Source organism: Ahaetulla prasina, chromosome 1 (assembly GCF_028640845.1).
Source record: "Ahaetulla prasina isolate Xishuangbanna chromosome 1, ASM2864084v1, whole genome shotgun sequence".
NCBI lineage: Eukaryota > Metazoa > Chordata > Lepidosauria > Squamata > Colubridae > Ahaetulla > Ahaetulla prasina.
In genome coordinates, this window is record NC_080539.1 from 320265328 (window position 1) to 320281091 (window position 15764).

Consider the following 15764-nt stretch of genomic DNA (forward strand, 5'->3'; position numbering starts at 1 on the left):
CTTGGCACGCAGAAATCCCACATGGTCAAATGTGGGGTTTCTGCGGGCCAAGTTTTCGTGCAAGGTTAAGGCACCTCGGTCACCAGGACGCCGCTCTGACCGCGACCCTTCCGTCCTAATCAATCGCCATCCGGCCAAGGTCCAGAGCGGACTGGTGAGGAAGAGAGGCCGATTCCCATCAGGTGACTGTGTAGGGGGCGGGCTTGGGCTGGGCTTCTTTTCACGTGATCCGGTCGCTGCCTCATATTTTTCTGCCCGCTCAGGACCGGCTCCAGAGCAGTTCCTTGTTCTTCGGGTGTGCAGGACAGCGGATGAAAGGAGGAGAAATGTTGGCTGTTACCCTGCTTTTGCTTTTGGCCGTCGGCTCCGGGGTGTTGGCCGAACCCGTGAAGTTCGTGGACTGTGGTGAGTAACTCTTTTGCGCGGTGACTGTTCTGGACCCCTTAACTTCTAGCACCGCCCGAGATTTGTCCCTCCTCCTCTTGCTGCTCTTAGGAATCACATGGTGGTGTGATCGTTGCAGTGGTTCCCCCGGACAGCGGACTCGGGTGGATGATCTCTGTTAGGCGAGTATGAAAGGTGGGCGAGAAGCCTAAAGTGCCTAAAGAGGCAAGGCAAGCGCCCACCGTCATGTTTTTCCGGCTTCTGGCAGTCCCAGAAATCAGTAAAGAGACCAACTCCCAAAGCGTCTCTGCTCCAAGGAAACTGGGAATCGGTGATCAAGTTATTGTTTTGGGGTTCATTCAATTGTAGCAAGGAGAACTCATGGGGGAAACCAGCTTCTTTCCATCACTTCCCCTAAAATCACTTTCATAAGCTGGTTTGCTCCAACTTAGAGCTACCTGTTGGAGACCTCTTGGAGTCAGGAACTATCAGTTTTATTGTACCTGACAGTTATGGTTCTGCTTTGGTCTTTGGGTGTCTGCAAACTGCTTGAAATAATCTCTCAATTGCCACTTATTTTGTCTGCTACATGATAAATATAGGTAAATGTCATCATTGAAGAATATGGAAGCAGATGCTTGTTGCAAGAGTGACTGTAGACTGTGACAAGGTGGCCATGGATTGATTATCTTCCTCATTGGTTAGGTTCACAGTGGATATGAAAAAATACTGGACCTCATACTTAGTGTAAACTTTTCAAGTACTATGGTTATTCTAACCATTTTTCTTCACTTAATCCAGCTGTTTGGTGTTGCATGACCCATTGAATCATATGGACTTGCTTGGTACATATGACTAGAGCCTGGTTTTTTGCTCTGTGGGTCATGAATACTGTGATGATTTAGCATATGGTAATTGAATGCTATGTGTGTACCAGATTCTTTTTTCAGAACAGCCTCCGATGCAGTAAGGGGGGCATTGGGGGGCTCTGAAGTTAAACTTAGATACTGTATGGTTGGGGGCAAGATGCAGTCACTGATTTTTAATTCTTATAAAATAAAGTGATGAAGAAATATGTTGCAGTGCAATATGAATGAATGGTAAGTTTGCTCCCCCCACCTTTCCCCTTAAGCCTGCTTCTCTAAAGTTTTAGGTTTTCTCTTATAGGAATTACTACCTTGGAGCAAAAGTTGGAAAAATCCAGTTTGATAGAATCAATCTAATGCAGGAAAACCATTGGTAGTACTTTTATTTATAAATCACTGATGAAGAGCTGGAAACATTGGTGGGAGGGTTAGTTCAGAGTTATTATTTTACATATCCTTTGTCTTCTCAGTTTTTAATCTTTATTCGCCTCTTGCCCAGGCTTAAAGATAATGGTAACTCAAACATGTTTGACATTGACAACATGACTTGAAATTTTCTGACAAACAGGAATGTTTCTGAAGTTATACTAGAATGTAACTGTAATGTATCTGGGGAAAAAGTTGCTCTTTGATTGTAACACTTTGAAACAGGAATATAAAATAGCTAGGTAGTTTCTATGCCTTTAACAGTTTTTTCAGCTCCGATCATTGGAGATGCATCTGAAATTGTGGGCCCATCACTGGGTAGAGCCAAGGAACTAGCCCACATACGAGATTTTGTTGACTAGTGAGGTTCTGACATTCATAGGGAGAAAAAAGATTTTTCATGTAGTACAGGAAGTTTCTGATTCTAATCTATTTTCTAAACCTTATCTTTTTTTTGTAGATTCCTGCTTTTGACAGAATGAATAGTTGTTGTTTCTTAATTATAATTCCCAAACAGCCATGTCTGATTTCAGCCACGGCCATGTTATATACAATGTCTTTCATAGAGATAATATATACGTGCAGGAAAATCTGATGTGCAAAGCAGATTTGCATTTCTGCTAGGACTGCTGATACAGTTGCAGGTTTTTCATTGAGACTGGAAGTATAGTCAGATTTAATTAATTCATTTCAATGTAGTTGGCCATTTGCCATCCTTTTTGTCTTATAACTTTACCTACTTTTGAGAGTAATGATCTTCAGGTCACTCAGATTCCAAATACAGCTCCAGCATGGTAAACCTGAGTTCCCCATGCATCAAGTTTATGCCCCCTGTGAATGAATTTTGAATGTGTTAGTGGAAGTTTTTTCTTCTGATTGTCTCCTATTAAGTCCACTCTAAACCAGGGGTGTCAAACTCACATCATGGCTGCATCGTGTGATTATTGTGACTTTTTTCCCCTTCGCTAAACCGGGTGTGGGCATGACCAGCCTGTGATGCATCCGGCCCGCAGGCCATGAGTTTGACAGCCCTGCTCTAAACTCTCCCTGAACACTGAGGGAATTCTCTGAAACCGAAGAGGATTGGTGTGCAGGGCAGAAGGAAGGAAGGAGTCAAGCTGATGAGATTCTTCCTGCCTTTCTTAAAGACAAAGCTATTTCATCCAGAGTTGGCTGTAATTATCATATTTATTTTATTTGTTTGTATCCTGCCTTTAATTTTACAAATAACTCAAGGTGACAACTATCCATCCCACACTTTGTCCTGTTTTTCCCACAACAGCAACCCTGTGAGGTGGGTTGGGCTGACAGAGTGATTAGCCCAAAGTCAGCTTTCATGGTTAGGACAGAATACGAACTCACAATCTCCAGCTTCCTAGTCTGGTACCTTAACCGCCAAAACCAAACTGGCTCTCAGTTTATTCAAGTACATTTAGTAATTTAATTCTGAATAGATTTATGTACAATTTCATTGGAAGATTGTCTTATAAACAGTTTTAATAGGGTGTAAGCGTCAATGAACACAACATAATGTTCTGTTCTGAACTGGGGGAGTTCTTTAGACAGCAAGTCATGCCATATCACCTCATGAATGGATTATTGGATTGGGCTGTCCTTGAAGACTACTCAGAAACTACAAGTAGTTCAGAATGCAGTGAATGGGCAATGTTGCCATGCCTTGTTATGTCTGTGTGACCCCACTGCTTTGTGAGCTGCACTGCTTACCTGTTGGTGTTCTAGGTGCAATTCAAAGTCCTGGTTACTACTTCTAATGCCCTTAATAGTATAGGGTCAGGTTATTTAATGCAGGGGTCCCCAATCTGTGGGCCACAGCCCACTACTGTTGGCCACTAGGCTGTGTGAGTAGCTGGCCAGTGCGTATACATGCATGCATACCCCCCCACTTGTGCTAGTATCACACACGTGCCCTGTTTGCATCACAGGTGTGTTTGTGGCCCCATTTTCTTGCTTGTGGCCCCATTCATGCTTGTGCATGAGCACATAAAGATATCTGCCCCTCCCTTTCCCTTTAGGCAGCCAACCCAGAAAGGTTGGGAAACTCTGATTTAATGGACTGCCTATCTCCAGTTGTTTCTGCCACCCTAGTGTGATTAGGCAGAGTGGGCACACTTTGGGCCCCATTACTTAAATTACACCATCTTCTGAGGTCTAGAAGTGAGTCTTCTTTGTGCCTGTTCTCTGGAATAATATTCCCCCCAGAGATCTATATATGGCTTCCATCCTGACTACATGCAGAAAGCTATTAAAGATCTCTGTCATCCTAGGCTGTGGACAGAATGGAGGATACTTTATTTCATATTTTTTTCCTTAATTGTAAACCACCCAGAGTAATTGAGAATCAAGCAGCCTATAACTTATATAAATAAAAATTAATAAATAGGACATTTTTCATAAAAACAAAACTTTAGGACTGCGTCTGATCTCAATTTAAAAATCTACACTTATCTTTCATCTTGAGAGTTCAAATGGTTTATATGAGATTTCCTCTAGTATAATAACTACCACAAGAACTTTCTGAAGTGGTTGGGGCTGAGAATGACTGGCTCAAAGTCACCGAATGAGCTCCACGACTCCATAACATCCTCAAGATTATACTATGTTCATCTTAACTTTACTGAGCTCACTGGGGCTTACTTATGAATAAACCTACAAAATACTAGATATGACTGGCCTAATTTATTCTGTTCCTGAATAGGAATATTCTAAAATTATCTCGCAATTCAAATACAAACTCAGCAATTTCCTGTTTCAGCTTGTGCATAGTTGAGGCAAATAACAAAAGCAGGCACTGATACATTAGTGATGCATCAGTCATATGAGGATAAAAGTCATATTCTGCAGGATACAAACAGCTGATTCACATATTCCTTTCATTTGTTATGGTATATACTAGTATATTTAGGACACGGTAAAGTGAAGAGGATTCATTTGTGAATGGTCACAGTGAGTTAATCATGATTCTCTTTCTTACTTTATTGTTTGTGCTAAAAAGCACCAGGATGGCATCGAACAAATTCTATATATAAAAAGCAGCATTTTTGTACCATTACAGTCTAAAAAAGGGAACCTGAGCAGAGGCTATGTGGGCGAGGGATATACAGATATAGCAGTAGGCATGGTTTCCAATGGCTAAGATCATTGGGGTCAAGGACTTTACCCTAAAAAACGTCCTCTTTTTTTCTTATAGTTGTCATTAACTTTTACAGGAGAAATGCAAACTCTGCACTTAAGAACATTTGTTAGGGGGGTCCTTGACATATGGTGATCAAATAATTTTGGCAGTAACAGTTCCTTGTAGTGGAAAAAAGCACACCACACCGTAATGGATTGGCAGAGTGGGGCTAGCAGTTGAGAATAAATAAATTCATGCCGAAGAGCAATAAGCCATCTGGAGATTTGTGGTCATATCTTTCTTCGAAGATTTGGTGATTAGTACTTATCTTAAATAATGCTTGATGCTTACTATTACCAATCTAAACAAATAGATAGATAGATGAGCTATGGCAAGCCACTGGCATGTCTTTTGAAATGCCCAATGGCCCCAAGCCTGAATAGTTTTTGGTCATGTATTTTAAAGCAGAAAACTTAGTACCTTCAGGCCCACGGATACTTAATGTCCACATTTTATCTCTTAAAACTCCTAAATGCCCTCCCAATAGATCTTGCTTGCTCTGAAATGCAATTTTGGCATATTTCAACAAGCTTGCAATTATTTAATTTGTTGAGTTTCTTAATCAGAGATGTGATGAAAACAGGGAAACACTGTTTGCATGAAGCAAGGTATTATTTAAGAAATTGTCCAAGAAACCTGAAGATCAATATCCTGATTTCATATCACTAATCTGTAAATACTGTATGTAAAAACCATACCCGTATGACATCGATAAAGATCAGGGGTGTCAAACTCAATTTCATTGAGGGCCGCATCAGGGTTGTGTTTGACCTCGGGGGCGGGGTGGGCATGGCCAGTTTGACATCAGTCATGTCTGGGACATCTGGGGTGGCCCAAGCACTCTGCCAGCAAAAACAGGCTCCAGAGCTCCATTTTCAGTTGCAACGGCCTCCTGCCATGTGCGCCCCCCCCCCCCGAGTTCCATTTTCACTGGCAAGTAGAAAAATAGAGACCACCTCTGGTGAGAAGGTAACAGCGTATTTTGTACCTCCTATTTTCTTTTTCCCCTTTCTATTTTCTTCCTTTAATTGCCTATTGTTATTTTTCTTTGCATTTTATACATTGATAAAATAATAAAAGTTATACATGAATAGCAATAGACATTCTGGTCCCAGTTGTGAGTTGAAGACAACCTGTATTTGCCTTCATTGATTTTACTCATGGATGTGTTTGTGTGAGTTTTAAATCACTATACTATTTGTGTTATTATTCTGTGACAAGAAGACAGTACAATAGTATAATTTTAACAAAATTTATTTAAAAACATTTTTTTGAAAAATATATTGATTTGGGTGACAATTCCCTTGCAAGGTGTGTGGATTGTTTGTGCTTTTTATTTGGAATAGAGTTTCCCGCATTAATAATATGACATGAACATGGGTGAAAATGTATTCTCCTTAACCTTTATCTCTTGCTGGTCATGATTCATTCTCTAGATGGATTTCCCTAAAGTTACTGGGTACAGTTTTGAATCTGTTTTATCGATTGCCTCCTGATTCTTGTTGTTTCTGCACTGCTTATAAGTCTTCCTATCTCTTAAAGAGATAAGCATGTCAAGCAAAGACAGATGATATTATATAGCAGAGGTCTTCAAACTTGGCAGCTTTAAGACTTGTGGACTTCAACTCCCAGAATTCTCCAGCCAGCTATGCTATGCTATGCTATGCTGGCTGGAGAATTCTGGAAGTTGAAGACCACAAGTCTTAAAGCTGCCAAGTTTGAAGACCTCTGCTATATATGAATATGTAAATATTTGCAAGGCCATGTCTATTATTGTGGAATTTGAAGGTTGCTCCAAAATTATGTGGTTCCATTTTTTTCTGCACAGGATCCAAAGATGGAAGTATTTTGGAGGTTAATGTTACTCCTTGTCCTACCCAACCTTGTCTTCTCCACAAAGGAGTGTCTTACAGCGTCAATGTTACATTTTCCAGTAGTAAGTATAATCTATTCATTTTGAAGTTGGGTAATTTCCCATCCGAAACTTTTTCTGAATGTTTTCAGCATTCATAATGGGCTTATTTTCATTATCCTACACATAAATGCATTCATTTAGAATAGTTAACATAAAAGCAATTTTATATGAAACTATTTCACTGAGAATCATTATTAGGAATCAGCTATACGTAGTTTTAATGGCATTCATAGACAAAAACCTATGACAACTCTATGTAGAACATGATTTTCAATGTTTCTTTTGTTGTTGTATATATGCTCAGGAAAATTGCAGATGGCTGTGATTTTCTAGTATATGCACAGTACAAAATGAGAACAACCAGTTTTATATCCAGTGTGTTTTATTTATGGAAGTGTTTTCTCTGTCAGAACCTCAGAAAAGGGAAGTAAAGCAGAAAATTCGTCATCAGTGAGACTTACTGACCTGCAATGCTATAAATTATAAAACGGTTGGATTAATGGATAGGAAAGGAGGCAGACTGGACATGGAACATTGAGAACACTTCCTTATTGTGAAATGCAGCGTTGTAATCTCCATTCCTTGTCCTATTAAAATTGATCTCATTTTTCTTCTGCAGAAATTGAAAGCCAAGGCAGCAGAGCAAGGGTGTATGGGGAAGTGATGTTTGTAGATGTTCCTTTCCCACTTGAAGAGTCTGATGGATGCAAGAGTGGGATCAAGTGCCCTATCCGTAATGGTCATTCTTACAGCTACTTGAACAAGCTGCCAGTAAAGAGCGAGTACCCATCTGTGAGTTTCTTAGTAGACTGATCTCTGTACTTGGAGCTACTTTTTATTTATTTTATTTATTGATCAAATTTATATACCGCCCTATCTCCCGAAGGACTCAGGGCGGTGTACAGGCATTTAAAAACGCATAAATACAATATAAAAAATATAAAAACAGTTAAAAAACTTATTCTAAAAGCCTGTTAATTTAAAATTAAAAATATAGAATAAAAGCCAATTTAAAAGCCAGTAATTTAAAATTTAGCTCAGCCCTGCACAATTAAATAAATATGTTTTAAGCCCGCGGCGGAAGGTCCGGAGGTCCGAAAGCTGACGAAGACCGGGGGGTAGTTCATTCCAGAGGGTGGGGGCCCCCACAGAGAAGGCCCTTCCCCTTTTCATGGTTCTTCATGTCATTTATGAAATAGGATGCTCACAATTGACCAGTTGGTCCTACTTTGGCTTCTTTTTGCAATGGGAATGTTTAAGTCTGCAGAGATAGGGTTCCATTTTCCAGGGAAAGACCATTAGCTCACATATTTGTCTAACTTTGTGAAAGTACAGTTTCTAAATTATACAGATTGTGGAAGATTTCATACAGTGTTTCTTTCCGTGAAACCTTCCCACGTTTAGAATATCAGCATATTGGGAGGAGACCACAATTAGAACAAGGAATTGTTTCTATAACATGTACAGCTATATCTGCCTTCTGCAGTCTGAAATGATATGGTCTCTGTGGTCATATAGCTTATGACTTATTATGTATATGCAAATGTGACTTCAGACTTCACAAAATAATGATCTCAGTTGTTTTATCCCTCAGAATAAGGGATGCAAAATGTAGCAATTCTAACAAATATTCAAGGACATAAATTTATTTAGAGAAAGAAATTTGCCATGTTGACAAGGGAGTTATGAATATGATCCCTACTTTCAAACATATGTGAGAAAGATATAAAACCTATTTCAAGTTCAAGTTAAATTCACACATGGCATTTTGTAATTTTTTCCTCCAATAACCCCAAATCTTAATATCTGAGGATCAATTATTTTCATTACTTTTCTCTTTTTTTCTAGATTAAACTTATTGTCAAGTGGGAGTTATTTGATGACCAAGAAGGAATGCTATTTTGCTGGAAGATTCCGGTTGAAATTACCGGTTAAAAAGCCATTTAGCCCTCAAGGATTACAGAGGATGGAAGGCGGGGTTTGATAAAGACAAGTAAAATATTTTGCTACACAAGGCATTTCCTGTTTATCCTATAGTAACTGTGCAATAATTGTCCTCAGAGACATAGTCTAGATGAAGAACAAAATGGATAGTTAGAATAAACAGTGGGTTGGTGGATATCCTGCTGTAACTGAGGGCAATGTTTGTTATAATTGAATTCTGGAGGATTTATATTGCTTGATATAGAATGCCTACCACAAAAATTTCTTCTAAAAAAACGCCTGGCCCAGCAAAATTGATTACTGTGTTTCTATCTTTTCAGTGCCTCTTGTAGTCAGATGCTGGCTGCAAATTTCCATCTGCTTTCCAGCTTCCTCTTTATATCATAACCTAAACTATTTTTTACAACTGCAGTTGCCACCTGGAGCCAAAAAAGACAGGATAGCCACCTTTCGTGACTAATTCTGTAGATATTATACTCTCAGATGCCAAACCAAATGGCACTTGATCTCTATGCAGAAATAATTTATCTTAATCATTTTGCACTATCTTGTAAGTAATTAAAAGTTGCTGTGGGATGTATTCCTAAATGCAGTGAGCTTTTGTAACTGTTTCTAATAAACCATCAGAATTAAACTTTCTCTCTCTTTTTTGAGGATGGTGAAAATATTTGCTTATGATAAAAAGATTACTTTGAGGCAATTTTGCATCCAGTAATTACATGAACGTATCCATTTAGTTCTGTTGGCAAAAATATAGAAATGGTTTGTATTGCCTCCTTCTGAGAAATTCTTTTAACTTTTCAGTCAAGCTTACAGCCCTGGAAAATTAGATTGATCTTCCATCCAAGACTAGCCCTGCTTAGTTTTTTTTGGTACCAGCCATAGTTAGCTAAGTATAGTCTCCTAATACTCTAAAGCAGGGGTCTTCAACCTTGGCCACTTTAAGCCTGGAGGACTTCAACTCCCAGAATTCCCCAGCCAGCAAAGCTTGCTGGGGAATTCTGGGAGTTAAAGTCCACCAGGCTTAAAGTGGCCAAGGTTGGAGACTCCTGCTCTAAAGAGTATCTTACATCTGTGAATGGTGGTAATGGAAGCTATACTGTCATATATAGAATGCTTTCATTCGCTCAATCTATAAAAATATTTTTTCCAAACCAGCCATCTCTCTTCTACTTGCTGAATCAACAGGCTCTGCTACTTATCTGATTCTTCCCAAGAGTTTCCAGTTCTAACCTCAGAAAGAGAAGGTAGAAACATATATGACCAACCGCAGTTTATAAACCAGTAGGCACAATAAAAAAAACATTTATTTAACATGTATTTTTTTCCAATGGAAAGCTCTGCATTGCTTTTTAAAACTAAAGAGCTATAACCTTTCCCAGTTCCCAAAGTACCATAACATTCCAACAATCACAGAAGGTGCAGTTGGATGTCCATGGCTTGTGGTGAACAGAAAGCTCAAAAAGGCCAATGAAGTCCAAATCACAATCAAACTAACTGCTCTAACTGCAGGGCAAAATGTGTTTGGGCTTGGATGTAGGGTACTGTGTCTTTTGATTTGCTAATATTATTTTAAGGGAAGGTTATATAGGTTTTTGGCTGGATTCAGTTGGAAGCCAAATGTCTGTTATCTGTAGAATGTGAATTTTCTTTAGTCGTGCTAAAAAGAGGACATAATGCATTAGTAGCTGTCAGGCAGACATGCCCATTTTGTACACAAAACTCAGATTATTTCTGAAAAAGCTAGAGTAACGATTGTAAGTAAATTTAGGAAGCAGCATTCTATGAATGGTAAAGAAATGTAAGATGACATGGGATAAGTGAGAAATTGGTACAATAAAGGGGTGAAGCCTTGTGAGAATAATTTGGGTGCACAAATTTGTTCAGCTATGATATAAACAGAGAAACAAAAGATGAACAGGAAGGAGGGAATGTACTGTTGATCTATCCAACGCAAATTAGTCACAAGGCCAAAAATCTCTGATAAAAACGGAGTGATCGTTTCTCAAAAGCACATACAGTATATGAAGATTGGGCCCTGAGTGTTTACACTGGCTGAAATACTGTAATTGAACAGATCTGTATGTTGACTCTTTTGTGTTCTGGGAAATAAAATGTTTTAAAGCTGCTGAGTTCCCTGAAACGCTTTTCTGGCTGCACAGATTTCCAGTTCTTGAAGCAAATGGCTGAAAATGTTGCCTCCACTCTAACTCTTCTTTTGGAGTTATGCCGCCTCTGGATTTTGTGAAGTCTCTGGAATGCAGCGAGGCTCCACTAAAGCTGCACTGCCAGGTGAGCAAGTGCAGCGATAGGAGCCCTCTGTGTTTTCACAAGCATTACCGTTACAAAGAATCATGGAGGCATTTGCTGCTTCACACTCATTGATATCTGAAGAGAGGGAGAGGGGGAAAAAGAACACTATTCAGATCCAACGACACAGAACCTTTCTCACATCCCTTTTAGTTATAAGGTCATACCTTAATTGACTATACCATGGCTGTTCTTTGTTTCTCATTTAAACTGAAGGTGGTTCAAAAACTATCTGAAGTGAGCAGAATTCAAATAATCATTGTATAACATTGAGATACTTGCTTTCTGAATAACCTCATATTGCATAAAGACTTTACTATATTTATAAAGTAAATATAAGTCTATATTTACTTTACTGTAAATAAAGCCCCCCTCATCTCTGATCTTATACAGGAGGGGGGCGCGGACCTGATAGGCATTTCGGAGACCTGGTTGGGCACGGAAGGGGGCGTTCCCCTAGTAGAGATGTGCCCACCGAGTTTCCGTGCATTCCATCAGGTGAGGGCCCAGAGTAGGGGTGGGGGGGTTGCGGTTATTATTAACGAGAGTCTAGAACCGAGGGAGGTCACTGTGCCACAGATAGCCGGATGTGAGTCCCTCCTTGTGAAGTGGGGCCGGGGGATGCAGGTGGGTTTACTGATCACGTACCTGGCTCCTTGCTGTGTGACAAAACCCTGCCCGAGCTACTGGATGTGATTGCCGGGATGGTGGTGGAGACCCCCAGGCTTATGGTCATGGGGGATTGCAATCTGCCGACAGCGGGAGTGGCATCCATGTCAACTCGGGAGTTCATGGCTTCCATGATGGCCTTGGACCTGACCCAGTTAGTGAGCGGTCCCACTCACATCGGGGGAAACACTCTGGATTTGATTTTTGTCTCTGGACAGTGGTTGAATGATCTGGAGTTAGGGGAGTTAGTGACCAGACCCCTGTCATGGTCAGATCATTCGCTCCTTCAGCTGGACTTTCGAACCGTCGACCCCAGCCACAGGGAGATGGAACCGATTCATTGGTTCAGTCCCAGGCGCCTGATGGACCCTGAGAGGTTCCAGATGGAGCTTGGGCCATTCCCTGAGGATTTAGCCCATGACTCGGCTGGGGCTCTAGTCGCCACCTGGGATCGGGTGGCGGCTGGTGCTCTAGATCGAGTTGTGCCTTTGTGGCCTCAGACTCAGGGCCGATCTCGATTAGCCCCTTGGTATTCCGAGGGGCTGAGGGAGATGAAGTGCCGGAGAAGACGCCTAGAGAGTATCTGGAGGGCCAGCCACTCCGAATCTGACCGGACACTAGTTAGGTCTCAAATTCGGACCTATCTAGTGGCGATGAGGGTGGCAAAACGGGAATATTTTTCCACTCTCATTGCATCAGCAGATAACCGCCCAGCCGCCCTGTTTAGGGTGACCCGCTCGCTCCTTCACCAGGGAGCGGTGGAGGATCCCTTACAGGGTCGAGCTGAGGAGTTTGGACAGTATCTGTTTGATAAAATCGCTCAGATTCGGGAACGGTTGGACACAGATTGGGTAGATCTGGGTGGAGTGGGAGAGACAGGTCTTGGGGTTACTATCTGGGATGAGTTTGATTCTGTGGCTCCTGAGGACATGGACAGGATACTGAGGGGACTGAATGCGACCACATGTTCCCGTGTCCCTCCTGGCTGGTACTGGCCACCCGGGAGGTGACACGAGGCTGGCTCCAGGGAATTGTGAACGCTTCTTTGATGGAGGGTGTCTTCCCTACCGCCTTGAAAGAGGCGGTGGTGCGGCCCCTCCTCAAGAAGCCTTCCCTGGATCCAGCTATTTTAGCAAATTATTGTCCTGTCTTCAACCTTCGTTTTGTGGCGAAGGTTGTTGAGAGTGTGGTTGCATGACAGTTGCCCCAGTACCTGTCTATCTAGATCCATTCCAGTCCGGCTTCCGGCCTGGTTACAGCACGGAAACAGCCTTGGTCGCGTTGGTTGATGATCTCTGGAGGTCTCGGGACAGAGGTTATTCCTCTATCCTGGTCCTATTAGTTCTCTCAGTGGCTTTCGATACCATCGACCATGGTATCCTGCTGCGCTGGCTCGGGGGACTTGGAGTGGGAGGCACTGTTTATCGGTGGTTCTCCTCCTACCTCTCTGACCATTCGCAGATGGTGTTGACAGGAAGGCAGAGATCGGCCCCGAGGCGCCTCTTATGTGGGGTGCCGCAAGGGTCGGTTCTCTCGCCTCTCCTGTTCAACATCTATATGAAGCCACTGGATGAGATCATCCATGGTTTTGGGGTGAGTTGTCATCTATACGCTGATGATACTCAGCTGTATATTTCCACCCCTAACCACCCCAACGAGGCTGTTGAAGTAATGTCCCAGTGCCTGGAGGCTGTACGGGTCTGGATGGGGAGAAACAGACTCATACTCAATCCCACCAAGACCGAGTGGCTGTGGATGCTGGCGGCCCAGTATAGTCAGCTAATTCCATCGCTGACCGTTGGGGGCGAGTTGTTGGCCCCCACGGAAAGGGCTCGCAATCTGGGCGTCCTCCTGGATGCACGGCTGTCTTTAGAAGAACATATGACGGCCGTCGCCAGGGGAGCTTGTTATCAGGTTCGCTGATACGCCAGTTGCGCCCCTTTCTGGATCGGGCTTCCTTATGCACAGTCACTCATGCCCTTGTTACATCCCGCCTGGACTACTGCAACGCTCTCTACATGGGGCTCCCCTTGAAGGGTACCCGGAGGCTTCAACTGGTCCAGAATGCGGCTGCGCGGGTGATAGAGGGAGCACCTCGTGGCTCCCGTGTGACACCTCTCCTGTGCAGTCTGCACTGGCTCCCAGTGGTCTTCCGGGTTCAATTCAAGGTTCTTGTTATCACCTTTAAAGCGCTCCATGGCTTAGGACCGGGGTACTTACGGGACCGCCTACTGCCACCAGTAGCCTCACACCGACCAGTGTGCTCTCACAGAGAGGGCCTCCTCCGGATACCGTCAGCCAAACAATGTCAGCTGGTGACTTCTAGGGAGAGGGCCTTCTCTGTGGGGGCTCCCGCCCTCTGGAACGAGCTGCCTCTGGGGCTTCGTCAACTCCCTGACTTCCGGACCTTCTGCCGCGAGCTGAAGACGCTGTTGTTTCGACGTGCAGGACTAGCTTGAATATAGTTTTAAACTAGGGTTTTGATATTAGGGGTTTTAAACGGGGTTTTAATTGTATTTAAAATTTTTAGGCCATTAATCGAATCAGTTTTTTATATATAGTTTTTAATTTGTATTATATGTATTTTGTTTTTACTGGCTATGAACCGCCCTGAGTCCTTCGGGAGAAGGGCGGTATACAAATTTACAAATAAATAAATAAATAAGGATGGAGTGAGTAAAGCTCTTCTAAACTTTGAATTGTGCCTTCAAATAATTTGGTAAGACCATGAACTCTCCAGCAAAACATTCCTGAGTGAGATGGAACTGACAAATACACTTGGATTTTACAGCCACCAATCATTTTGTGCTGAGCTGACCTACCATATAGAGAAGTATTTTTATTTGAAGTCTCAACTGGCTAGATAAAAGGTAACAACAATTATAAATACTCAATAAACAGGATCCTGTAATACATAAACAGCCATAAATATGGTTAGTTCTAGAGCTCCTTGAAAATATGTCCTTAGGACTGATGGGTTTACATATTCAGGCAGTGGTGTTTATAGATAGTTTGTATAAAAGCTATTGATAGAATATGCTTTAGGAAATTTTCGGTACTAAAGCGCTGAAATCTTCCATGAGTCAGTTCTGTCTGCAAATGCACATAGCTCTTTCATTATTGATTCATGATCACTAATGCTCAATTGTAATCCTGGTTAGACCTTCCTCTGTGGTCTGGCTTATATACACATTAAGCAATGATGCGGTTTGCTTGTCTTTGGCATAGTAACAATGGCAACGAACTCACTAAAAACCTCTTCAACAATTAAAATTAAGTTTAACAACATTTTAAAAGGATGCATGGCCCTCAGTAGTAACTCAGGCTTTCTGGGCTCTGTTGTACTGTTTTTTGGCAAGATCTACCATATTTTCCATTGTTCCCTGGAATGATGGTGCTTACCAACGCAGGCCATGAGCTTCAAATCCAACTGGAAGCCATCAAAGCAATCACAAGTGTAGCCTTCCTGTACACGCACACAGCGTCCATTTTCACAGCCATTAAGAATTCCACATTCTTCTACTTGTAGCCCTTCAAAGCTGCTGTACTGCTCTGAAAGATGAGTAAGAAATAGATATTAAAAAACAATATCACGGGCCTCTGTGGCTCAGGCTGCTAATGCAGTCTGTTATTAACAGCAGCTGCCTGCAATTACTGCAGGTTCTAGTCCCACCAGGCCCAAGGTTGACTCAGCCTTCCATCCTTTATAAGGTAGGTAAAATGAGGACCCAGATTGTTGGGGGCAATAAGTTGACTTTGTATATAAATATACAAATAGAATGAAGACTATTGCTAACATAGTGTAAGCCGCCCTGAGTCTTCGGAGAAGGGCGGGATATAAATGCAAATAAAATATATATATATAGGATAATCTTGTAGAAGGAAAAATGCCAAAATGATTCTTTCAAATGTATGTGTACATTCAAATGTATATACACACACAGACATACAGTATATATGTAAAACCAAACTTTCCATAGCCCTCCTTTTTCAGATGGCATCTACTCTTTCTTTAATTCAATTAAGAATACTTGCACATGAAAATGATTACAAGAAG

The 15764-nt window shown here is 41.8% G+C and overlaps 2 protein-coding genes across 2 annotated transcripts in view; one reads left to right on the plus strand and one right to left on the minus strand.

Moving 5' to 3' along the window:
- The first annotated feature begins 228 nt into the window (after positions 1-228).
- On the plus strand, positions 229-9362 carry NPC2 (NPC intracellular cholesterol transporter 2). The gene is made up of 4 exons (XM_058162352.1): positions 229-405; positions 6698-6805; positions 7404-7576; positions 8633-9362. The coding sequence occupies exons 1-4, from the start codon at positions 312-314 to the stop codon at positions 8717-8719; spliced, it is 462 nt and encodes a 153-aa protein (XP_058018335.1). The 5' UTR covers positions 229-311; the 3' UTR covers positions 8720-9362.
- A 655-nt stretch (positions 9363-10017) lies between these two features.
- LTBP2 (latent transforming growth factor beta binding protein 2) overlaps positions 10018-15764 on the minus strand; it is a 132586-nt gene continuing 126839 nt past the window's right edge. The window contains exons 33-34 of the mRNA XM_058162351.1: positions 15110-15259; positions 10018-11116 (exon numbers count right to left, since the gene is read on the minus strand). Of these exons, the coding sequence (XP_058018334.1) occupies positions 10953-11116; positions 15110-15259 (314 nt within the window). The 3' untranslated portion in view covers positions 10018-10952. The remainder of the gene's footprint in view (positions 11117-15109; positions 15260-15764) is intronic.

Coding starts and splice junctions, on each gene's coding strand:
- NPC2 (XM_058162352.1), top strand. CDS start 312: ATGAAAGGAGGAGAAATGTTGGCTGTTACCCTGCTTTTGCTTTTGGCC. Junction 406..6,697: donor CGTGAAGTTCGTGGACTGTG/GTGAGTAACTCT, acceptor TTTTCTGCACAG/GATCCAAAGATGGAAGTATT. Junction 7,577..8,632: donor TAAAGAGCGAGTACCCATCT/GTGAGTTTCTTA, acceptor CTTTTTTTCTAG/ATTAAACTTATTGTCAAGTG.